Here is a 25,722-nt window from a genome sequence, read left to right as displayed (position 1 = left end):
TTCTTGAGTAAAAAGAGAGCATAATATGACATTGATTTTATAGCAACAGCTAAGAAGACCAAACAAATGAAGGATAACTTAAAATGAAAAGAAGCTTTCTCACACATTGTAAACAAAAGAAAGACCGATACTGGCGAAATGATGGTCAAATTTACAAACAAAAAGATACAACATTGATTTGCAAACTAAAAGTACACCAAGTGCTGTGCCAACATTTAATAAGTTTCTTTATGTAGATATTAACAATTTTGATGAACTTAAAAAAGTTTTTAGACGATTATAATACAGTAGTTAATTGTACAGAAATAACAAAGCATACTTTATATTTAAATATTTTAGTAAAGCAAAAGATTTTAATGACGAGTAAGAATTTTTGGGTACTTAGGATTCCGTAGTCAAACAAGGCATTTTTAAATTTTATCTTCGTCATGTAGATATGTAAGTTATATTAAAGAAGAATTATCCTCTCGGAATCCGAAAAAAGATAAAGTAGAGTCAGATGACAGACGGCAGACATTTTAAATTAACTATATTTATAAAAATTCATTACCGCTACTGCGGCGTGTACCTAATCAATCATAACTTCTTATTGAAAGAAAACAAAGAAACAATTAACCTGGGGGTGGTTTAATTGTATGTATAAAGTTTTTTTTTTCAAAAATTATATCCTCTGTTACAACTGGATGTGATAACGGATACGGTAGTATTTGTAAAACAAACTCAGAAGCACAGTGTCTTATAACGTGCATTGATGTCCCCACAGTCTAAATACTTTAACTCCCATAATTACTTTAACTAAAAATTGTAGGGAATCTGAATACGCGAAGTTTTTACTGATCACGATAATTCACGGAAATTGAATACTAATAAGAAAGTTACCCGGTATTTACACATTCAAATTCTCATCATTGGGATGACTACGGAATCCTCTCTTATGCGTGTTCGACACGCACTTGACAACTCATTATCATTAAAGTTAGTATTCCTATATTATAAAAAAATATAAATGAATTATCACCTGAGTCGTTTGCGGATCATGACGATTAGCGGCTGGGAATATTTCCTTGTCAGAAAGATTTTCGTCATGCTCTATTACTTGCTGGTGTTGTTGGTAAGGTTGGGGTCGTTGCCCTCGAAAGCCCTGAGCTGGCTGATTGGGACCAATACCTGGTCCACGAGGAACCCTAGAGACGACCCCTCGGAGCACAGCCGGTGGTATTGCTGTAGGTGCACTATCACTCGACTGGCTGTCCCGCGATTTTGTTCGCACCTGTAATTAAACACACATAAATACACCATACGTGTCAAAGACAAAAGCAGCAAGTCAAGTTGTTAAGAGCATACGCACACGTGTACAATTGCGGAAAGTATTAGTGCATGTATATAACACAGCGCTCAAGTAGCCAGTCTAAGCGGTACAGTACTCACAGTAACGCATTTTGGATTGAGGCCGATCAATTTGCCAATGTCGATGAGCGCATGATCACCGGTAGGCGAATCGACATCAGTCACCTTCTTCCCGTCGGCGTACACCGCGTATCCTGTGACAGGTCCAGAGGCGGGCGGGCGGAGCACCGGCTGCCACGTCACTAGCAGGGTGCCGTCCTGGGGCCCAGCTTCCACCTGCGACACCGCACCAATCACCACCAACAATCCAGCCATTTTCTTTCGGCCAATTGGGTTATGACATGTATTCACACATACTATTAAGCCACATCGAGGGAGGATTTGAAAAAACAAAGGGAAATACTAAGCTACCAACAACGTGAGCGGAATCAATAAAAATTTGTCCTGGCGCTGGATTAATGGTTGCGATTGACGCGACTTCCTCGAAATTTTCCATTGTGCCGCGTGCTTGGAGGTCGTGATATATTACTTGAAAGGGACAGGGGTTGTGTATGACTTGTGAAAACGTTAATGTTAGGACTTTAATCACACACTTCGTGAGCGTTGAAAAGCATTGTTTAAGTGCGTGTGCTAAAACGCTGATATATGTTTTGTATTTTGAAGGCCAGTTCTGTAAATGATATATTATTATTTACAGGACTGTTTCACTGGTTACCAATTCAAATTATACAAACAAATAATACATAAAATACGTATGAGCTAGATAGGTATATTCATAAAAGGTTAGGTAGTATTTTATATGTAAAGGCGAGCAGGAAAAATGTGAGTGTAGAGTGTTAAAAAATCGACGAAAGCATGCTTAATTTATATCATGCTATAGTTTCAGATATAAACATTTTGTACCATTATTTCATTTGGCGGATCCGGCAGACCTTTTGGCAAAGTTCTGAAGTCAGTATAAGCCCCGGGAGCTTCTTCAATCGGAACTCCGGGCGGACCGGCCCTCAAATGCTTAGCTCTGACTGTGACCCTATATTGAGTACTTGGTGAGAGACCGGTTATCGTGTGTCTATAAACACCTGGTTTCACTGTACGTACCTAAAATGATAGTTTACTTAAATTTTATTATTCTGGTGCATGTTTAGTATCATTTACTCAAAAACAATACAATACTTACTTCAACATTATTAACACAAACAACATGCTGATGATTTGAATTAGCCGGTAACCATGATATAACTGCTTGAGAACAGGTAACTCCGCTTGCTCTTACACATGTAGGACCCATATTTCCAGTATCCCGGCCTATCACCATTGTACAAGCGGCATCTCTGGACGTTCGTCGAGTGACTGTCACTGAACGTACGCTAATACGATGTGGCTTTGGAAATAATGAAAATCATATTAATTTTACAGAAATACAAACTTTTATAAAATGTTACTAACAATTGAAGCAAAGTAATGAATGAAAACTAAAGATTGCGAGGTTAAATTAAACTAAAAATACAGTGGTGCTTTTTAGACGTAAATATTAAAACAACATCTAAGTGATTTTATTTTATGTTAAACAATATCAACCAAAAGTTTCTAGAAGTATTTAAATAAGCTCACCCGATTGGCATCTACTCCTTCAACCAATGCGCGCGTGCGCTCAGTTGCTTTAACCGTAGTTTTCAGAACGCCATCGACGTAAACATGGTAACTTTCGATGTTTGCTTGCTGTACCCCCTCGGGCGCCGTCCATCCAATCAGCACAGATTTGTTGAGCTGTCTCTCCAAGGTCAGCTGACGCGGTGCAGGCACTAACGACGAGAAAAACAGCTCGGCTGTTCAGGTTTGAGGGCAGATCGCGAGTAGGAATCAGCCAAGCAGGCGAAGTGCGATGTGATATGCCAAGAAGCGTGCAGCGAATTCCGATGTCATAGGATAGGGTCAGTAGGAAAGGACAAAGGTTTAACTATAGAACTCTATGGCTAATTGTTAAAGATAAGCGAGTTAAGTGATTTCAAACCCTAGTAAATTTTAAAAAAATATTCTCAGGAATTCCAATTTTGCTATTTAAATGTAATAATTGAATGGCAACCTATCGTCACTTTGAGTGCATTAAGGTCGTGATAATAAACATGCATATATTAAAATTATACCGATGTCAGGAAATTCTATGCCAGAATATAATATAAATGGTATGCTACGAGTATTTACATATTTAAAATATTGAACAGGGTGATGCTGAATTTCTAAAAGGTTCGGATCGCTACTGAGGATCTTAATGATTAAAATTTTCCTTTATTCTAGAATTAATTTTTGGCACTATTTTTAAAATAAATGGATTTGCCCAGTATCTTACCATTGTCGTCGTCTTCGGGACACTCACTGATATCTGCCATTTCACTAAGACGTGCCACATCTCTACTGAGCGACAGGTCACTTATAGCTGTGGTTGCAGTTTCATCAGCATCCCGCAATGTAGCTACTACGGCCTAATAATGCAAAAAAAACACCTATCATCGAGACCAGATCTATCTTATTTTAAATATGATTGAATAGCGAATAAAATGCAATTACATGGTTTATTACCTGATGAAACTCTAAGAGGTCGTCCCCAACTAATCTTTGAACAAAATTTGCAGGAACGAGACCTCGTCGACCATCTAACAATTCTGCGTCAAGCATTGTTGCACTAGGGTCTGGAGGTCCCCATACTAAAAGGTAATCACCAGCGCAGATAGATAACTCTCCTTCCGCAGTTTCAACTCTAAAAATGTCAACGTAAAACTCTTTATCATGGAACTCACAAACTACAAAACTCCTAAATTATAAATTACTTACTCTGGGGGTTCATAAGAGAATCTCGCGATGTAAACGCAACATCGCCCTTTTCCTGGAATATCCAACATATCAACTTGAGGTTCCGAAGGTGCACCGCCATTCATATAATGGGTATTTCGTACTGAAATATTGAAATACATACAAAAAATAGCTTATTAATGGCCTATTGAGTATCAAACTAAAAAACAAATATATATATAACGTACCGTCAACATCCAACATAATGTTATTGGGTAAAAGTCTTATGGATCTTGGACCTCGATCATGGAGGAATGTGTCTGTATTTCCTATTCTATCAGTTCCAAATTGGCTATCTAATCCTAGGTTCCAAGTAGGTTGGTGCGGTGTTACAGGTGTTGCAGCTCTAACTATAGATGGATTATTAGTCCCATATCGACTTAAACCAAGGTCTATTTCATCTATCGGTTTAAGTTTGATATTCATTGTGTTCGCTCCCAGGCTGCTCGACAAAAGTGGATTTGTATAAGTACCAGAACCAGCCCCGTACGCACTCGTGCCGGTTAAACTAGTGTTCAATCCTCCTAATTGAGTCCCTCCTGTAAGATTTGATAGTGGATTTCCCAGTGCACTACTTAAATTTGAGGCTAATCCAGCGAGCGTGCTTGTAAGTCCTCCAGATAAACTTGTCGGTGGGTTATTAAGGCAACTAGAAAGTCCAGTTCCTGTCATTGTTCCTGTAATTGCTGGTCCAACTAATGTTCCACCCAATCCCATAGCAGAAACATTTCCAAGGTTTTGAAGATTCGATTGTAGCCCTGCCAGAGTACTGGAGATTTGACTAATGTTGTTTCCAAGCGGGGCTGTAACTGGATTGGTAAAAGTGACCTGGTGTGGGTTAGTCATACCATAGGAAGCGGAGACAGGATTTGAATATGAAGTAGGATTGTGCGCACTCATAGAGTAGGCCATGGAGTTAGAACTAGGGGCGGTGAAATGTGATGTGGCGTGTAGAGAGGAGAGAGTGGGCATGGTGTTACTCTGACAGAGGGCTGCGTGGCTTGACGTGCTTGTATACGTATGAGGTAAAGGCGACGGTGTCGGCGAATGAAATTCCCCGAGCGCCTGGTTTGATCCGCTCGATTGTATTCCTGTCAACCAAAGAGTTTATTAATCCAAAGTAGGCTGTTAGTAGATAAGTTAGTAAGTAACTAAGTTAATTATTTTCGACAAATTAGCAGTAATAAAAAATATCCCAGAGACTATAGAACAGAAAGGGAATCTCATACACACAACACAAGTTCGAGGCGAGCCACTTTTATAGAGTAATACATAGATATAAGGCTAGAACGTCTCATAACGTCTGAATTGCAGTGTAAGGTAGTGTTTTTTCACACTTCGATTGACAGCATCTTTCAAAAATCAGAGCGCGAAAATACACTGCATAAGTGTTCCGACCGTTACACAACGTTTAAAAAATAAAATACAGCCTAGAAAGCCTATTGAAAATTATCCTTATAATATGCTTTGTATATTTACCGTGGGTCGTAGATCTAGAATATTCCAATTCGGCCAGAATGCGGTTGTCTTGTTCGATCTTAGCCATAATGCGTTCTATTTCAGAGGCTGGTTGCGAGGCCTGTGTCGACCATGTAGCTGTGGTCGACGTGCCCCGCGCTCGCATTGCTGACGACAGCTCCAACTGTAACTCCTCGCAACGAACCGTTTCCAATGCCGCCTGGTTTGAGACCACCATTAGTGATAAAATTTGTTCGAAGATCATTTTCATCTGGAGCTATTAGGTATTCAAAATCTAATGAAATAGCCCTCTGCCCCTGATCAGAGCCTTTTGAATATAGCTACACCAACAAGCGTCCCGTTAAACAGCTCTGTAAATAGCTGAAGTTTTTAAGTATAGGAAGGAATGAGGGATTGGTTGACATAATGAAACAATTTCATTATGTCAACCAATGGACGTCCACTGCTGGGAGTCCTTGTTTAAAATTCCGCTAACGTCGATCTGCTTCCTCCGACTTGTTTGATGTCGTTCAAAATTCATTTATTTCACGTAGGCCAACTTTACGGAAAATCCATAGTCCCCGCGCGATTATTAAAAACTGAATATCTATGAGCTTCTAACGGCTATAGCTATTGCCGTAGCAAATTTTCTCCAAATTAGATTTATACTTGCAGCGGAACGCGGTATTTCCGGCGATTAACAAGTGTGGTAAAAATATTAGTTAGTAGTAGCTATTAGAGCTTTATTACAATAAGTAAGTATTCGAAGACCTTTTTGTGACAGGCCGGGGTAGAACAACCATGCTTATTGCAGCCGCAAAGCAGCATTGTTGCAATACTGTGTTCCGGTCTAAAGTGCGTTGTTGCCGGTGTTATGAAGGCACACGAGCCTTACCTACACCACAGGTTGATAGACATAAGGCAGCACGTTGCATGTATTCCTGGCATGCCCTGCGAAGTGTTGCTCTGTTTATAGGTAATGTAATGGTTTACTGACGATAATTTTACGTCCTCTGCTCTCTCGCTTGCACGCTTGACTCTGGTGGAACGTGATAGTGAGTTATGCTTTTTCGAGCGTGAAGCCGGCGTTTACCCATCTATAAGGCGCCAGAAAAAAAATTACCTTCTTTTCAAGTTCCCGCACTCTGGACTGTAGCTGTTCGACGTTATGCGAGTCATGTGGCGAGCGCTGCGCTGAGCGGAGCTGCGCTAGCGCGTCGGCGTGCGAGCGCTCAGCGTCCGCTCGCGCACGCTCGGCTTCGCGCAGCCTCCGCGACAGCGCATCCATCTCGCCGCCGCTCGACATGCCATACGCACTCATACTCTGCACAATAAGAAACCAACAAAGTCAGAGGTTTGAAATAGTGCATTACTGCAGCGGCCAGAAAAAGAGGCATTGATGGACGATCGCATCTAGGCAAAACTTTTTATTTGAAAAATAGTTCTTGAATGTACACTTTTTGAAATTTAAAGTGAAATAAGCAGCGAACGAAAAAAGCATAGAAGACGCGTTTCTAAGAAATTGTCTTTCGAAACTAGTACCAATTAGTCAATAAACGCACGCCCTTTAAAAGAAGGAACTTGAGTCGCAAAGAGCTCTTAATAGGTTCTTCTATTTGTCGTACGACACGGGACCAAGCGTGATTGGCCAGTAAATACGTAGTGCCGCGGCTTCGCCGGACCAATCAGCAGTCTCTGGAATCGTTGAATCATTTTATGCAATAAGGAAAGCAAAATAAATTAGATTAAAATAGCGTCATAATAAACGCCGATTTACTCCAAACTAAATGCACTCTAATAACAACTTCTATTATTATGAATGTGAAAGTGTGTCTGTCTGTTTGTTACCTATGTTCGGCTCAACCACTGCACCGATCTTGATGAAGAAAGGCCTTTATAGCTTGTACCCTGGAGATTATACACTTTTCATCAAACGTTGCCGCGTTACATTTACAAAACTGACTACAAACACTTTAAAATTATAAAATAATTTTAGTTGGTACACGTTTGTTCACGAATTCCGGCCAGTGTACCGCATCGGTTTCATTGTTACTATTTAGGCCCGCCCGACTTCAACATACGTGTACAAGCTAAAATTATTTTATATTTTGATTCGAATTCATGTTGAGCATTTTATAAATATAATCCAAAGAAGTTTGACCTATTTCACCTATATGCAACGGTACAGATAAACATTTGTAATTAATCATTGTAAAATATATCTATAACATTTCGATATCGATATCAATATCTATTTCGCGTCCCTATAAAATATATTAAAACAATGCAATTGTCTAGGTGGTTATTATTAGTGATTGATGGTATTATAATATTGTTTCAAATATTTGGTCGAAAACATGTTTTTTATTTTATTATAGTAATTATAACATTATTATAGTTATACGTGTGATGGTTGAGTCTCTCGATAGCATGAGACTTATTAAGATATCTACACTCATGTATAATGAGTAGATAACTCACAATATATAATAAAACGTTATTGCGTTAACGTTTAACTAATATTTAATAAAACATACTTGCGGTAACGTATAACTACATATGGCATAACACCATCCATAAGGATAATACATAATTGTAATTATTTAGATTTTAGTATAGTTATCGGTGTACTTACACGTGAAAAGTTATTCCACTATCCTTGTGGTGATGATCCGTATGATTTCGACACCATTTCACAACACATGAAGGCATTTTGAATTATTAAAATCTAGTTTTACGCAATTCGTTTAGCCGCCACTACGCACGAATGTCGCGAGTTAACTAGATTCGTTTGCGGTACAGTTTATAAGCCCCTCCCACCACGGGATAGTTTCCGTTACGCTATTTTTGAGTACGAGAAATGCTTCTATGCTTTTTTCGTTCGCTGGAAATAAGCAAAAAAAAACTTTCTCGAATGAGGATTTAGATATTTTTTTCATTCTTTTAACAGTAATATTTTTTTTACAGCTTTTTAAATATTATTCTTTCGATTTTGGCGGTAACAAGTTTTCTATTGCGGCTCTAGCCACCTCTTGAATTTTAGGTGGCGTTAATTAACCCCATGGTTGCCACGTTTGTAACACTTCTACCTGCCCTAACTACGTGCCCTACTTAAGCCACCAATCAACTTGATTTTTGGCATAGAGTTAGTTGAAAGGTCCGTCCTTTAAACTAACTCTATGCATAGGCTAGTTCCCCAGGAAAACAAAACAGGTCGGAGGAGCGCGGCAACAGTTAGGTATTACTCATTACCTACCATATGCAAACAAAATACGAAAAACTACAAAATACACAAATGGTCACAATAATCTTAATAATCTTGTCCTTCTTCTTCTTATCCGTATCACACGTTATGTAAGATCGGCGCAAAATGTCTTCTTCAAACTTAATGACAAACTTGTTGTTTTTTAGTTTTTGCTAATTCTTTACGATCAGCCTTTGTTTTCGAAATACTCTATCAATCGTAAAATTATAAAATACTAAATCACGGTTTGAGGTATTGGTCTAATATAATTGTCATACCCGTAACAGTTTAGCCCGGTAAAATTTTAGACTGCATTTTCGTCGAATTATCTAGTCTGATTTGAAATTCTAAATTAGGTATAATTAATTTTATTTTTAAGGCATATTATTCCAAAGTCTAAAGGCAGAATAAGGCAGATAGGAAAATAATTGCCACCCCACTTCCCGCAGGTGTCGTACGAGGCAGCTTACTACCACCCACTGCCATTAAAATACATTCCATTACTACCTGCAAGAAAATTATATTATTGTCTATGGATACCGTTGAACATTCGATAAAATTTTAGTAAGGAATAATATGATTTGTATGATATAATGATTGGTATTTTTATTTTGGTTTTATTTGTTATTTGTGTAAATCATATAATTTCGTACAAGTATTTTTTTCCCCCTTTCCTTTGTTGGGTTGCCTGGCAAAAATCGCTTTTTAGCATTAAGGCCGCCTATTGTAATTGTGTGTTATATTCAGTGTTTTTGTTAATAATTTCATTCTTTTAGGTGTACGTATAACATACAGGAAAAGAAGCAGTAAGGAGTACACAGTAAATAATGTAAACATGCAAAGGCGGCCTTATTGCTGCACGCAATCTCTTTCAGGCAAACTTTGTAGACAGGACTTACAGCAAGAGAACGGGAGTGGGAAATTGTATGTTAATTTCATTCCATTTATGATTTAATACGCATAAGTAAAAAAAATTAATCTAATCTAACCATCTAGGCAATATAATACCTGTTAAATATTTAATTCATATTAAATTGTTCATCCAACCAACGAATAAATTTTCAAACAACATTTACATGGTTTAAGCTCTGACCCATTTAGTGGCCACATACAACCGTGAAAAGCTCATGACTTGTTTCCACTCAACCGTGATAAACGGTGCCGCTTTACTGGTGTATGAATAATTTATCGATTTTCTGTTAAAATTGACTGGAACAGGTCCGTGTTCGCCCTTCACAGTTTGACGTCATCGATAGAGACTGATATGGGGAATTGATGAAATAAGTGGCCCATAAAATAAGCCCTCGAAATATTGTATAGAAACAGGCATTTGCGGGAGTTTCTTTCAATTATATTCTATGCAAAATTCATTTTAAATAGAGTATAATTTTTTATTTTTAAACTGTTGAATTTTTATTCACTTTATATTATCACTGAATAGCATCACAGTTGATTCGTTTGATAATATTGAAAATAAATAATCCTAATTGATTATGATATTTGCCAATAGCTGGCTTGTAAGTCAAGAAGCGTGGAGTATATGACATATACTTACGACCAATCCAAATTATTATTTTTAAATAGCGGAAACTACACAGACGTCTCATGTAAGAGTTACTTCCGTCAGAAAAAAGACCTAAGTTACTAGTCTAAGTTACTTTAGTCGCGCCTAATGAAGTTTTACTTCAAAAATAATAAACATAAATTAATGCATAATATTTGCATATGCGACACTGCCGCTCCAATGCAATGGAAAGAGCACAGCAGTGACTCACATACCTGTCCGACCTACCAGCAATCATCAGCAGGATGCTGTCGGTGCTCCCCCGAATCCTTCGCACCAGGGAGCCACCAGCAGTGGCGTGCATAGAGGGTATACGCAGTGTATGCAGATGATATAAAATGAAGAAAATCTCCAGTACGAGTTATAAAAAACTTAAGGATAGGCATTATAAGAGGTAAAAAAAGCCTACCCTTAAGTATTTATAACTCGTCTTTGCACGCTACTGGTTACAAGCTAATATTAAGCTTAATGTTTATTGTATTTTCCAGCAGTCGGGGATTAATAGGCTGAGCATGATGATGTTCACACTTCATTGTATAACCCCTCGAAGCAAGCCAAGGAAAACTTAACGGCGTGTTAACGGCCATTACTTGCGTTTCCCGCCAGTCGAACATTGTGAACTAGGTTGACTGATTGTTAAATACTGCATCGTCAGTCCAGGTTAATTAATAACATTGATTTTATTTATGTAGTTCACATATCCAATTTAAATTATGGGTTGTAATGAATTTCGGTGATAGCCAGTGGGTAGGACTTCGACTTCACTTCCGGGGGGCGAGTTCGAATCCCAGCCTCTAATTTTTATAAGTTATGTTCATTTTAAGGAATTAAAATATCACTTGTTTTAACAATGAAGGAAAACATCGTGAGGAAACCTGCATACATGAGAGTTCTCCATAATGTTCTCGAAGGTGTGTGAAGTTTCACCAATTAACACTAGGCCAGCGTGGTGGACTAAGGCCTTAGCCCCTTCTCATTGTGGGAGGAAACCCATGCCGGGGGCCAGTGGGCCGGCAACGGGATGATATGATGTATGAATTTCCATTTTAACAAGTCTGTAAGGTCAGGTGCCTCTTGAAATGAAATGAAACGAAATTAAATAAAATTAAAATATACTTCACGGCGTCAAGTACCTACAAATACAATTGAAAAGAAAAGGAAAGGTACAATAGGTATTAGGTAACCTTATTACTTATAAGCGATCTCTACAAGGCAAACTACCAATGGGTATAATGTTAAGAAAAAGGGTTCGGGTGCTCGAAATAAAAAAAACTTTGAATCGGGCCCTGGAAATCTATGTTTGTTACTACGTTTTAATATAGTAACAAACACAGATTTCAACTTACTTACAACGTACTTGCACCTATTACTTAATTATCACAGTTCCAAAGTCAAAGTTAAAGACAAAAATATCTTTATTCAAGGACCATAGGTGGCACTTTTGATGCGTACATGAGAATAACACGGTAGTGAGATGATGGCGATAACCACATTCGTAAACTTAAAACTAAAGCTACGAGGGTTCCAAACGCGTCCTGGTCTAAGAAGAAGCCCACAACAAACTTAGCCGGGTGTTTTTTTTTGTTATGACCATCTCACATTGTCATTTAAAATTATTAGAAGAGCAACCTGATTAGAGCAATAATTCAAACCCAAGCTTTTTTATCGATTACGTAGTCCTTTAATAGGACTTTTCTATTAGCTTACATTTAATACAAACTTTGAACTTTTTAAGAGACATCGCCAAGATGTCAATGAATAGTTTATTGTAGAATTGTATGCAATTTCCTTTAAACGAATTATGAATTTTATGTAACCTAGTATATTGCACTGTAAGTTTATTCTTACTTCTAATGTTTAAATTATTGCAGTCCCATTTTTTCTTAAATTTAGAAATGTTTTTATGAACGTGTATTAAATTTTCAAATATGTACTGACTATACACTGTCATTATTTTTAATCTAGGTTTGTAATCTAGGTTTGGCGACATTTTAGTAATAAGATAAACCCTTAACCAAAATCGTTTGTAACGCTGTTTGATTACTAATAAATAATTAAATAATAATAAATGAATGAAACGTTTGCAAGTACCAATCTAGAGTATTTTTTCCTTTGAATTAACATTTTAGTACTTTTTTTTAAACACAGTTCGCATTGCATCACTGCTGTTTCACTTCTTTGACACAAAAGAAAATTAATGACGTTGAAAGCCCGCTTAGTTAAAACATATAGGAGCGTTGACGAAGCACTTAGTCGGTCCATGAAGCCCAATGCTCCACATAACAAAGTACCCTACCCTACATAAAGACTATAATGAACTAAAAAAGAACATGAGGTACAACCCTTTACATGTTACATCAACCGCACGATGTTCCATAATCCAAAAATAATAACAAAATCGATAGCGAGCGTGCAATGAACTCAACGCAGCTGAAAATCGCCATTCCGTCGCCGCCCCGTCTCAGGCAAAGAAAAAGTGCGGTGACCTGCTTCCCAGGGTCTCCCCGAGAAGGAGGGGGCCCCCACAAAGCTTGGCAGACTCTCCGGCGCTCGGAATTGGGATAGGAGCCAGTGACTGTCGACTACGCAATATACGTTGTGCCCGTTACAACCGTCTCTCATAGTTAGAGGGAGATATATTACGTCCCTTTGGCCAGTGTTGGCAAAGGATAGAACTAACGGGCGGGCTTAATTATACTTACATGCAAATTTAATTAGAACCGCGAATGGAGTGTTTACTGAGGCAATAGTAATGGCATTTGTGTGTTCCGCAGATTTATTTTCTGGTGAATTTTAAGTTTGCGCTACGTACGTTTGCACGGTTCAAGGTTTAACTAACGTTGGTGAAAACAAATTAAATAATGATAATTATTAAGTATTTTACAAGTTTCAATAACATATAGAAAAAAAAAACCATGTGCTCTGTCACGAAAAGTTCTGCTACTACAATCTAATACAGTATACTATCTACTATTGAGGCTAGGTACAACCCCTCAAAAGTTGCTGTGACACCGAAAAATTAAGGTACCACAAAAGGTTCACGTTTAAAATGAGAGCGTTTAGATAAGTAATGAAAAATGTTATGTTACCTACAAACTTGCGTCACTCATGAATATTCTAAAATTATTGTTTGTTTAGAAGTAAGGACGGCAATACACTTGCGTTCGGTCATGACTGCTTCAAGCTGCATCGTAGCAGTCATGACCAAAGACATGACACAAAACATACACTGAGTACCTACTGCCTTCTCAAAGTGCTCGATCTGCCGACTCCTCTACCGCAGTTATTCCTTAAGAAACATTTTGTTTCTTCCTCAAAATAAATTGGCGACTGCAGTCAGATTGTTAAGAAATCTGCAAAACTCAGAAATTTTAGTAAAATCCAAAATTTTAAGTCTGTAGGTCATTAAGTTCCAAAGTTAAGCGAAAGCAAAGTTTCGCATTTATGACACTCACTGACTCATGATCATCAAAATAGAACAGCTAAAATTTGGTACAGAGTTAGGGTTTAATGGCCACATAAGGGGAATACTATAAAAACTAGGATAAATCGAAGATCTGGAGTACCTGGTGATCCTGATCAGGAAGGACCCTGATCACAAGAGGCCAACCAAACTATTACAGATCGAAATACCGCCTTTACAAAAAATATTCAAAATTTGTAGGCCGCTTCATTTGATGTCAAAAATAAATCAATATGCCCACGTTTCTACAAAAAGAAGTGAAATCCTACCTAATCCTAGTAAAAAACTAGCCAAGTCTCGATGGAGCTGCTTGGTTATCTTTAAAAAGTAATTAAATCTAGACAAATTCGTGCCAAGTCTAAGGTTCCTTACTGCGATTTTTTTAAATTATAGTTTATGTTCTGTGACTTGGCCGTTGAACATTCTTTATACATTATATCGGTTGTAACTACCTATGTTTGTTAAGCGAGATAATACCCCATACTGGTATTGGTAATTGGACGCTATTGTCTCATTTTTGCCGGCTTCTATTCAGCAGAATCTGCTTAACGAGCCGGTGGTATAGTCACAACAGACGGTCCTGACGTTTCAAAGGTGCTAATAAAATAGGTTCATACCTACTTGAAATGAGTAATTTTGATTTTTAATATGTTAATTTTTCCCGACTATCGCCGACCTAAGATAAATACAAATGTAACATAAATGTATCATTTTAAAAACCCGCCGAGTAAAAAACATGAAATTTAAAACAACAAAGGATTCCAATTTCGTAACTCCGAAGCTCTGCGCAATAAGCAGGCGGACCGATCCGTTTAACGGCACTTTCATTACAAAAGTAAGGAAAACTTCTAAACTTCCTGTGGCTCCCATCCTAATTGTTACGGAGAAATACCACAATGTATTCTCGCAGTTATATTATAACTCAAGTTTGCTTTAATGATGATAATACATGGCAGTTTCTCTTTTCTTATTTTTATCCACTTTTACCCACTTTTAGAGTTATGTCATCATCATATCGACTACAGGGGCACAGGTCTCCTCGCACAATGAGAAGGTGACCACCACGCTAGCTCAGTGCGGATTGGTGGACTGCACACACCTTTGAGAACATTATGGAGAACTCTCAGGTAGGTATGCAGGTAACTCACGATGTTTTCCTTCACCGTTAAAGCGAGTGATATTTTAATTTCTTAAAACGCACATAATATAGAAAAGTTATTGGCGCGTGCTGGGATTCGAACTCGGTCTCCCGAAAGTATAGTCGAAGTACTGCCTACTGGGCTATCATTTTTTAATAGAGTTATGTACTATGCATTACCTCTTAACGTTCTATGCTTTTTTGTTCCATCATTTGTTTGTAATTTTTTGCAGTGAACTTCTTTAGGCGCGACTTAGGAGTAACTCAATTTTTTTTTGCGTCAGACGTCTGTGTAGTTTCAGCTATTTAAAAATAATAATTTGGATTGGTCGTAAATATATGTCATATACTCCACGCTTCTTGACTTACACGCCAGCTAGTGGAAAATATCATAATCAATTAGGATTATTTATTTCCAATCTTTTCAAACGGATCAGTTGTTTATAGCAAAGTGAATAAAAATTCAACAGATTAAAAAAATATATTTAACATTGCAAAGTTTTTTGAAAATCTCTAAATATACTTGTTTATGTATTACTTTTGTAATAAATAAATTATTAATAAATTTTCTGACTATTGCGACATTCTATAATATTCAATGACAAGGTTATATAGACATGTGTTGTAGATCAGCACTGTATGTCAATATAAAGTGATATTAATGAATTCTTAATAGAATATAAAATGAAATAGTGAATATTAAATGACATGGCGACGACCCAGGAACATTTTACCCTTTCATCAATAAATAATAATGAAAGTTTTACTTCAATCGCGCGAAAAGGTTACACGCACACACTTTTTTTTTTATAGGAATACTTGTAGGCTCAAGCAGATGGGCCACCTGACGTTTATAAACAGAGCAGCACTTTGTGTGTAAGTAACACGTGTTACAAAGTGCCACTATGCCCATTAACCTAAGGAGTAGGTGTTTAATCACTTGTTAAAAGAACGGCAACGACGCCCTTCAGACCGGAACCCAGCAGTGCTGCTTGGCGGCAGAAATAAGCATGGCGGTAGTACCTACTTCCCCGAATGAGCTCTGTTACAAAAAGCTCTACTACTACTAAAATTAGCGCTGTGGATAATTAGCAGACGACCGATCCATTTCACAGCACTTTAATTATAAAAGTGCGTTTGTATTTTTCATTATATTACTAGCTGCGTATTGTTAGTGCATTTAACTACGCATTATATTCTATAACTATTTGTTTCTTCATTCATCCGTAACTAGCGTACCCAGCCCGCTTCGCCGGGCTAGATTTTGCATTATTTTATTTAAAGAATAAACTTACATCATTAAATTTTTAATTTAAGTCTCATAATATATTAAATCATTTATTTAACTCCGTATTCATTCTCTTCTATTCTCTTCTCGAGCGGGTCATTATCTACACCCATGAAAAGAGAATATCATCATAGTAAATAAAAGCTGTATTTGACAGTTTGACAGTTCAAAAATAGGAGTGCTCCGATCGTCACCAAATTTTACAGGATTACTCGCCAGGTCAATCCGGAGATTCCCTGAAAGTTTCATTGAAATCGGTCCAGCCGTTTCGGAGCCTATACGGAACATACCCACACACTTTCTCTTTTATATATATATAGATAGATTCTGCAGTTGTGTGGCGTGTGACGACATCCCGAATCCACTTTTATTATAAAAGTATGTCTAAAAACTTAATTCCTGTGGCTCTCAACCTAAGAAATGTTACTTAGAGATACCACAATGGATTTTGTTTTAACGCCGCCGGGAACAAGTTCTCGGTGGTTCAATTTTCACGATTATTTAGCTCATTCGTAGCATTTTATGCTTGCTTGTTTGATTGTTTGCTAATTTATTTGCTCGCTGTGTCGCGAAAGTTTTGCGACCCGATCCTTTTAACATCATTCAGAGTAGTAACGAAAACTCCTAAACTTCTTGCGGCCCCCATCCTACTTGTCCTTTAGAATACCACAATGTATCCTCGCATTTATATAAACTCTAGTTTGCTTTAATGAGGAACTCAAACATAACATTTTTCCGTCTCTCTTTTCAATTATTTATTACCCTCGGAACACCCTTCCGAATACAAACTAAACATTTTTGTACGAAGTAGCTTAAAAAAATGCGTAAAGCAAGATAAACCAACTTAGTAGGTATCAAATTGACGAAAATAAAATAGGTTTATTTTTACACAAATGTACCTTTAGATATGTTTTTAAAGTATTTCTAGTTAAAAGACAACATTTTGTTTAGGTAAGTTCTTTTTATAAGTATTTGTTACATTATTATTATTTAAACTAGTTGTACCCTGCCACGCATCGTTGTGGCACATTGTGATTGAATGGTTGAGAAAAATAGATAAAAACAATCCTTGATGCGTATTATATTCTGTTATACACAAACTCTAAACTGACAGGTCTAAAAGTAAGGCTATACTTTTTACAATGCTCCTTGCAGAAAAAAATAGCTCTACAATTGAAACAGAAAACTGAAAACAGTGAAGTGAAACAATATTGGCTCCTTGGCGGCATAAATAAGCATGACAATAGTAAGTTTTTCCACCGTCACGAAACCTGTCTCTACTACTACAAATGACTTGTGAATAGAACTAATACCCTCCTCACGAAGCACGGGGGTAAAAAACACATATTACACCTACCTTACTCAGAATCTCTTGACAGAAAAAACGCAAACACTAACAAATTTTGATCTAAAACGGGATTCAACCTGGGACCTCGTGGACCGAATATAATCATATTTACCACTAAACAACAACTAGGTATCTGCCAGAGGTAATATACTTAACACATTCCTATCAGCTTATGCAGCCTTAGCACAAGATAGGCTGGCTGACTCGTAATCGAGGAGTCGTTCTCGAGTTTAAATCATGCTAAAATTTCAGCCCGATCGGTGCAGATTATAAATTGAGTGATTAACATGCCTAAGATATTTCCATAATGTTCTCATCGGTGTTCGGAGTGCCAGTGTGGTGGCCTTAACCCCTTCTCACTGTGTGAGGAGACAAGTAGAGAGGAAAGTAATGGGTTGATACGATGATGATGACCAGAAGAACCTAGCCAATAGGACTACAGACAATCCATGATAAATCACTGTGCCAAAGGTACTTAATAAACGGTCACAATATGCAAAATACATTTTACCCTACAGCCTTTTACTGCGTCAGTGATTTTGAATTAAAGTAAAATAAAAAAAAATTGTTTGCATTTTAGGGTGCTAGGGTGTATCCAAACAACGCCTGAATAATTGCAGCGGGGGAGAACTATTATTATGTAGAGACCCATTAAAGAGTACGGTGGGCCACAACGGCAGAAATGAGTGGCTGTTGAAAACGGGCCTTATTCTAATAGCGTTTAGAGCCAAAAGAATTTGTTGCCTACTGTATAGGACTTCAGTTATTGGACAAAAGCCACCGTACAAGCACTTTAGCACAGTTAATTTGTGCAGCTTTCCAGCGGAGTTGATAATTTATAGTTTGGATTACATTCCGAACAGGTGACTTAGATCTCGTTAAAGCTTTACTTAGAATTTCGGGATCGAGCAGTCCTAAATTTACCTTAAGTTTTATTCTATAAGTTTAAATTACCTTAAAATTTACCCTTTTTTTTCGGAACTGACAGGATTCGAACCTGCAACTGTCAACTGCTAAATAGTATGAAGTGACTAACCGCCTGTTCGAGAATAACTACTTCTGTGTGTTTTTAATTTTGTGATGGCCTTTTAAGAAGTGTCAGAATCACTCAGTAGCCGATTAACGGTTGTTTATAGTATCTCTTCATTATCCACCACCCATCACTTAGCTCACTTAGCTTAGACATAAAAAGCGCAAAGGGTTTGTATAGCTCGAAAAATCAATGATGAAGGTGTATCCAGAAACCAGAAAACTCCAGAAAATTTCCCAGTAAAAAGACGGCTCGAGTCAAGCGAATCACAGACAGACAGTAGACACATGCGTCACAAAGCCGTGGAGAGTGGAAATCCCTACAAAAGACTTAAATCCAGGAATGGATCGAACCAATGATGGTTGAGATGACAATGGAAAGTCGAAGACTGCTTAGGAATTATATTTAATTAACTACGGCTAACTAGCACGCAGTTTAACGATCTCGACGCTATGGTTACACAGAACACATGCTCCTTGGCGGCAGAAATAAGCCAGCCTAGAAACCAAATTGTTCTGTGAGTATAAAATATAAAACCCCATCAAACAAAGCTCTTTCTGAACTGAACTCGGGAATCTTTTGCGTGTATTCTCTGTTTGTCTTCCAGCTTAGTGCGTTTCTGTGTCGTTTTAAGACTGCATTGCACTTAGCCTAAGCGTTGCGCAAAGGATGAAACTTTGCAACCGACACGGGACACCATCGCAGGAAACGAGGGCTACGGCTATCCGGTTACTGCAACTTGCAGTCGTTGCTTTACTGCTCACCACGGTATAGTATCAGCAAAAAGACACATGCTTGTGCCAATACCAAGTCTTTCGGATGTCAGAAAAACTAGATTCCTATGCACTCTCTTTTTATTCGCTTTCGTCATTAGTGTGTGTATGTGTGTGCATTTTAGCAGTGTTAATTACAGCAATGAAGCAATTTTAACTGGTCAAGTCAGCGACAAGCCGCGTGGCCTTTTACCTTGCCTATAAGTATAAGTTTTAACTTCAGTTTAGCTTCCAAATTGCTAAAGACGTTTTATCTTATTATTTTTTGGGTAGAACTTACAGTAAGGAAAATTTTCTAGTTATTTTTATACAAAAACTAAAGTGCTGAACGAAATATAATAAATAGTAAGTAGTAGTAAATAGGGATAGTATATCATTGATTTAATAAAAAAAAGAATTTTCAGATTTATAAATAATCGTATTCTGAGTTAAAATACATATAGTAATATAACCGAATTGAAAACATGCTCCTTTTTGAGATATGGTTAAAAACTAAATTGATTTTTTTACCTTTGTATTTAATTAAGGAGATAATAAAGTGTTGTAACAGTGTCTACGTTTGCGTAACGCCTTAGGAGATAACTGAGAAGGCAGTCAAGCGCAACCGGGCAAAGAAAATAACATGCGAGAGATGACATCAAAGAGAGACAGCCTTCCTTCACTTCAAAAGTAAGACAATACATTGATCGTTACAGGAAAATGAATTGTCAGCGAACGGGAAAAAAACTAATTAGTTACAAGTAGGCTCTGTAACTACTTTTGAAGCGTTATTTTTTTAATTTAACATTTTTTAAATTATATTATACAACGTGTACGTGGCTCATTATATACTGTATCTGAGACTTATTTGTGAAACCGAATCGCTAATAGTTTTTGAATAAACCATTGTACTAAAGTAGAATCAAGACTAGATATAGACTCCTGTCACTTTATTAGGTACGCGTCGCATAGCGTATGTTTACAGGCTGATTCCTTACGAAATATACTTATGAAACATTCTTCACTGGTGCTATGCTCCTATTGGTCTAACCGTGATGATATATAGCCTTCCTCGACAAATGGGCTATCCAAGACTGATAGAATTTTTAAAATCGGACCTGAAGTTCCTGAGATCATAGCGTTCAAGTAATCAAACCAACAAACAAACCCTTTAGTAAGTATATATTAGTAAAAGATGAGGACAAGCAAAGGCCAATAAATTGAGAAGGGGTGAGCTATCTACAGTTAAATATATCCAATTCACATACACAAGCTAAGAATAAATAGTAGATAGGAATATATACCCATGTCCATTATCTTGAAATGTTACTTTTCTTCTTTCTAATATCAAAATGTTCGCGGCAAAAGAAAACTTAGGTTATACAAAAGAATATCCACTGCTCTACAAAGCGATATAACGTGAAGGTTTTTTGATAAATTACTCTGGGTAGGTAGGTCTTCATTTTTGAAGTTATACTTCTTTTGGCGCGTTAGGGAAAAATGATGAGCGTAAATTTTTAAGATGCGCGCGCACACCGTCACAAAAATCAGACACCCTGAAGGTAAGATTTGACAAAAGACTGATTAAAATAAAAAAGAATGATAAAAATCGGTGCAAATTTAACGGAGATGTGAAGTAAAATTGATAAAAATTTCATCCCATATCCCGGAGGAAACTTATTGTTTATCGGGATAAAAAGTATCCTATATGTTGACCCGGGATATCAGCTACCACTGTAGGTACCAAATTTTATTTAAATCCGTTCAGTAGTTTTCACGTGATGCCCGGACAGACAGACGGTCAGACAGGCAAAAATTAAATAAAAATCTGTTTTGGACTCAGTATCGATTACAAAGCTTCCCCCGGTCAAAATTTTCAAAATATATTCAATGTACAGAAATCTTCCAGGTACAGTTTTATTATCAGTAGGTATAGATTAGGTATCTGGCTAATAAACAAATTCTAATAAGTGTGGGTTCTTTACTGTGATGGAGGTGGCTAAGCAAGTTCAATTATAATGCAAAATATAAAGCAAACAGCTACGTAATTTTTTTTTAACGCGTTTCAGCGCGTACTAGTAACTTATACTACACTACTCAACGGCTCAAGTACATAGTTCAGGTGGCTGTTATAGTAATAATAAGACTGCTTAAAGTATCGAACGATATTTCTAGAAGCAAGTTTAGTAATATCCAGCAGCCCGCACGTGCGCGCACGCGACCCTGTTATTAAAACTCGGTGTTACAAAGTCTTGTACAAACTCTCATGAGTTCTTAAGCGTTATACATATACGAAACCGACACTTAGTTTTTATTCGACTGTAAATATTTCTCTACAATAAACTAAATTGACAGTTCTAAAGTACAAGTGTAAGCCGCACCAAAATAACATGACGCCACTCAGACGTTGCACAGGCATTTTGTTACTTCATGTTTTTCTTTCAAGTTTCATACAAAATCCATGGGTAAAAAACTAACTTTGAAACACATCAAATTACGTGAGGCGATGTCTTCGAGGTTGTGAAAATAAGTCTTATATTTCCATGTTATTTGTATTTATAAAATTCAACAAGATGTCCATTGTCCGTGCCACGACGTTTTCGGCTCCTCCGGAAGAGCACTACGCTTTATTTGTTGCCTGTGTACATGTACGGTGAAGAACATGGGAACACATTTTTTTACCCTGGTATAAATAAGATTTGATAGTGAATTGAAATATTATATCATCAAAGTAATGTAGCACTAATTGTTCTCGTACATAATGTCGAAAGTACACTAACTAGTTTTTATCGTACAATCATTCCTGTTTGATTATTAACTACTTACTTACCTACTGACATCAAAATCGCGTGGATATGTCTACGCTACGTAGATACTAAACTAATCTATCAACCTTGTATATAGCCTTCTATTGAGTGCTATCATGCACAATGTAAGCTATATTATTTACCTATATGTATATAGAACGATCATGTTTGTTGTTTGTGTGAATCAATCATTCTTTTCTAATCGAAGGGAGCTTTTCAAGCGCGCTCCGGTATGTTAGAAGTGATTTAAGGCATCTGTCGGACGTTGCTTTGATTTGAAACCATACTATTATCAAAAAATACTTAATAGAAGAAGGGGGAAATCTATAGCATACAATAAATGTTAAGCTTAGTCTGCTTTAATTTGGAATCCTGCGTTCTACCAAAGTTAACAAGTAATTAATGTGATAAAAAAACTGACAGCTTGAACTAATAAACGCTGAAAAAATTTAAGAATATGTTTTTCAAGCTAATTTTTTTTTTAATTTTAACACTTTCCTTTTAGGTAGATTCACAGAAAATACTTTAGGTAGACTAAAGCTGAGTGCTGGCAGTGTCAGTGTGTTATTAGTTCCAGCTTTTTTACTTATGTAATACGGCCTACGGCATGCGTCGCGGTCTAGGGGTTCTCTCGGATTGACTGACTATATACTCATTAACACATAAGGTTCTAGTTTTGGTGCTATATAATGGTGCAATAGACCGTGCTAGGGAGGTTACAGGAAGATCTTCCTCCGAGCTCGTGGTTCACCTTTCATCTTTGAAAGTCCCTCATATTATGTGACAACTTCGATAGCGCTATGAAGATTTTTGTGGCGCTAACTAGTTTTGGTATCGAGGAGACCGCCATATGTTTATTTCGTGTATTTAAATGTGATGTCTTAACATTCAATTTATGAAAACAACTAGGTTCAGATGTGAGTTTTGGTCTCCGAGGAGCATTGTTTTTGATTGTCTTGCCTAAGCTTAGATTATGATTAATGCAATGTTTTCACAAATATGATATGAAAGCATACGAGGTCTGAAAGGAATTGAGTAAACGGTGATATCTCCAAAACATTAGTGTCAAAAATCCTCAATAAAGACGATCGCTTTCAGCGCGCCAGATATTATGATTGATGGCGATAAACGGTGATCCTTCACCTCTCGGATGAACAGTCATCCGGAGAGAAAACGTCTCGCCTAAAAGGTTCTTCAATACTTAGTATTACTTTTAAGTGGTTGATAGCTAATATTTTTGGGTTAGAACCTAATTTCAAAAAGTTCTCTATACTTTGGATAATTTTCATTTTAAACTATTTTAGGTTTATTTTAACTCGTTTTCAAAATATAAAAAATATATTCAAAACGTTAAAGTTTTTATAGTAGGTACAGTATTATAAACTATTAACTCATTATTTATGAAGCAGTGGTAGCCCAGTGGTTAGGACTTCGGCTTCACTTTCGAAGGCCGAGTTTGAAACCCAGTGCGTAATTTTTATTGTGTTGCCTTCCATTTTGATTTTCGTTGAATATAGCATTAATATAATATGAAATAATGCTAATCTAAAAAACTAATAAACTAAACGCGAAAACGGGAAAATATATTTTCTGGATAAGGCTGTTTTTGGTGCCATAATATCCTTTGACCACCAATCTCTAATTGAAAGTTTTGGGCCAAGTTAGAATCTCACTCTGCTACTAATATTAAAAGCTTTGAAATTATTTTAAAAATCGGATTCACATTCACACGCGTTGCCACGTTTTTTATGCTTTAAAATAGATTTAACTAAATAAAACTTTTAATATAGTATCTTTCGAATTTCCCCTAAAGAGCTAAGAGCAAATAGTTTCCGTTCTTATTGGAAACATTACAAAGGTCTTAATATAAAACACAAGTAGGTATTTTTTATAACACAATAGCACTACAAAGAAATTTATAAGCCTCACGCAACAATAGGTCCTCCGATAGGAAAGATTACAGTAAGTAGGTACACGATATTCTTAGCCTGTACAAGCTTATTTTTTAAACTTCTTCTTTTCTATATAATAGTTTTGCATAACTATTGTTGTATTGTTAAACAATTTAAACTAATCTAAGAGTCTGCTGTTGGACTAAAGGCCTCTGCCAACTACAAGGTTTGTCCACAAGCACCACGCTGGGTGGTTAGATATCGCAGCTGATAGTAGTAGGAGGATAGAAAAAGCTGCTGCCCGAACTCTTAGTCGCCTCGTACGACAATAACAGGAAAGAGGGGTGGTGACAACCATATTTTGACCTGCCCTCTCCATACGGCACACGTAAATATGGGATTTAAAATACCTATGCCAATACCTACCTATACTCGGTTTCCCGGTCACACTTTTGTGTCTGACATCCAAGATTATTCACTTTTTCCTCCTACATTGAATTCGCCATCTTGACTGATATACTGCTGGGCATAGATCTCTTGTAGGGATTCCACGATTCCTGTGGTTCCTTCATTAAAATAAATAAATAAATACTACCAGAATACACACATCGCCATCTAGTCCCAAAGTAAGCGTAGCTTGTGTTATGGGTACTAAGATAACTGATGAATAATTTTATGAATAATATACATAAATACTCATAATATATAGATGAAAAATAAAATCCTTCACGTCATATCCCTCTCGTAGGCTTAAGTAGATATCCGGGGAACAGCGGTGCCCGGTAAAATTTTCATATAACTGGTAACAGAGAAGGATTTTGTCATTTTATGGCTACCCTGGTCCAAATTCCTGTGCCATGCCACTGCCTTTAAAATAGTTTTTAAGATTAAAGGTTACAAATAAACGTCGATACGTCAACGTCACCTTAACTGAGAGCAACCTTTGAATGTTCATACGGTATCCCATGTTTCTTTTGTCAAGCATTTATTGTTTTTAGTCCTAGTTGGAACGCGCTACTTCTCCATCGTTTTCTCTGAACTGGACTTAACTGAATTAACCGTGTGGTTCAGGTCTACAATTTCGAATGCAGAGTTCGGCAATAATTACAAATTTTCGTCCATTTGACTTATCAAGTCGATCAATTGGAGATGGGAGAAGATGTCTCTTAAAAAGTTCAAAGATTCTATTAAACGTAAGCTTATAGAAAATTCCTATTAAAGGACTACGTAATCGATAAAAAAGCTTGGGTGTGAGTTATTGCAAAATGGTGATAACAAAAAAAAACACCCGGCTAAGTTTGTTTGTCTTAGACCAGGACGCGTTTGGAACCCTCGTAGCTTAAGTTTACGAATGTGGTTATCACCATCATCTCACTACCTTGTAATTCTCATGTACGCATCAAAAGTGCCACCTATGGTCCTACTTGAATAAAGATATTTTTGACTTTGACTTAGACTTTAACTTTAGTTACTGCATTTGTGTATGAATCCGGAAAACGTAATTGTACAAATCAAGAGATAAGTACAAAGGAAACGAACGGAAG

General features: G+C 37.0%; 1 protein-coding gene across 1 annotated transcript in view; it reads right to left on the bottom strand.

Annotated features, from left to right (window-relative positions):
* The window catches only part of LOC120628281 (peripheral-type benzodiazepine receptor-associated protein 1), a 41,338-nt gene that overhangs the window by 11,467 nt on the left and 4,149 nt on the right, over nucleotides 1-25,722 (bottom strand). Inside the window, exons 2-12 of the mRNA XM_039896576.1 lie at nucleotides 6,776-6,976; nucleotides 5,674-5,872; nucleotides 4,383-5,285; nucleotides 4,177-4,297; nucleotides 3,925-4,102; nucleotides 3,695-3,827; nucleotides 2,959-3,149; nucleotides 2,525-2,728; nucleotides 2,251-2,445; nucleotides 1,429-1,623; nucleotides 1,019-1,270 (exon numbers count right to left, since the gene is read on the bottom strand). Of these exons, the coding sequence (XP_039752510.1) occupies nucleotides 1,019-1,270; nucleotides 1,429-1,623; nucleotides 2,251-2,445; nucleotides 2,525-2,728; nucleotides 2,959-3,149; nucleotides 3,695-3,827; nucleotides 3,925-4,102; nucleotides 4,177-4,297; nucleotides 4,383-5,285; nucleotides 5,674-5,872; nucleotides 6,776-6,973 (2,769 nt within the window). The 5' untranslated portion in view covers nucleotides 6,974-6,976. The remainder of the gene's footprint in view (nucleotides 1-1,018; nucleotides 1,271-1,428; nucleotides 1,624-2,250; nucleotides 2,446-2,524; nucleotides 2,729-2,958; nucleotides 3,150-3,694; nucleotides 3,828-3,924; nucleotides 4,103-4,176; nucleotides 4,298-4,382; nucleotides 5,286-5,673; nucleotides 5,873-6,775; nucleotides 6,977-25,722) is intronic.

Source organism: Pararge aegeria, chromosome 12, assembly GCF_905163445.1.
Source record: "Pararge aegeria chromosome 12, ilParAegt1.1, whole genome shotgun sequence".
Lineage (NCBI taxonomy): Eukaryota > Metazoa > Arthropoda > Insecta > Lepidoptera > Nymphalidae > Pararge > Pararge aegeria.
Note: the sequence above shows the minus strand (reverse complement) of the source record. Positions and strands in the feature narration are given on the sequence as shown.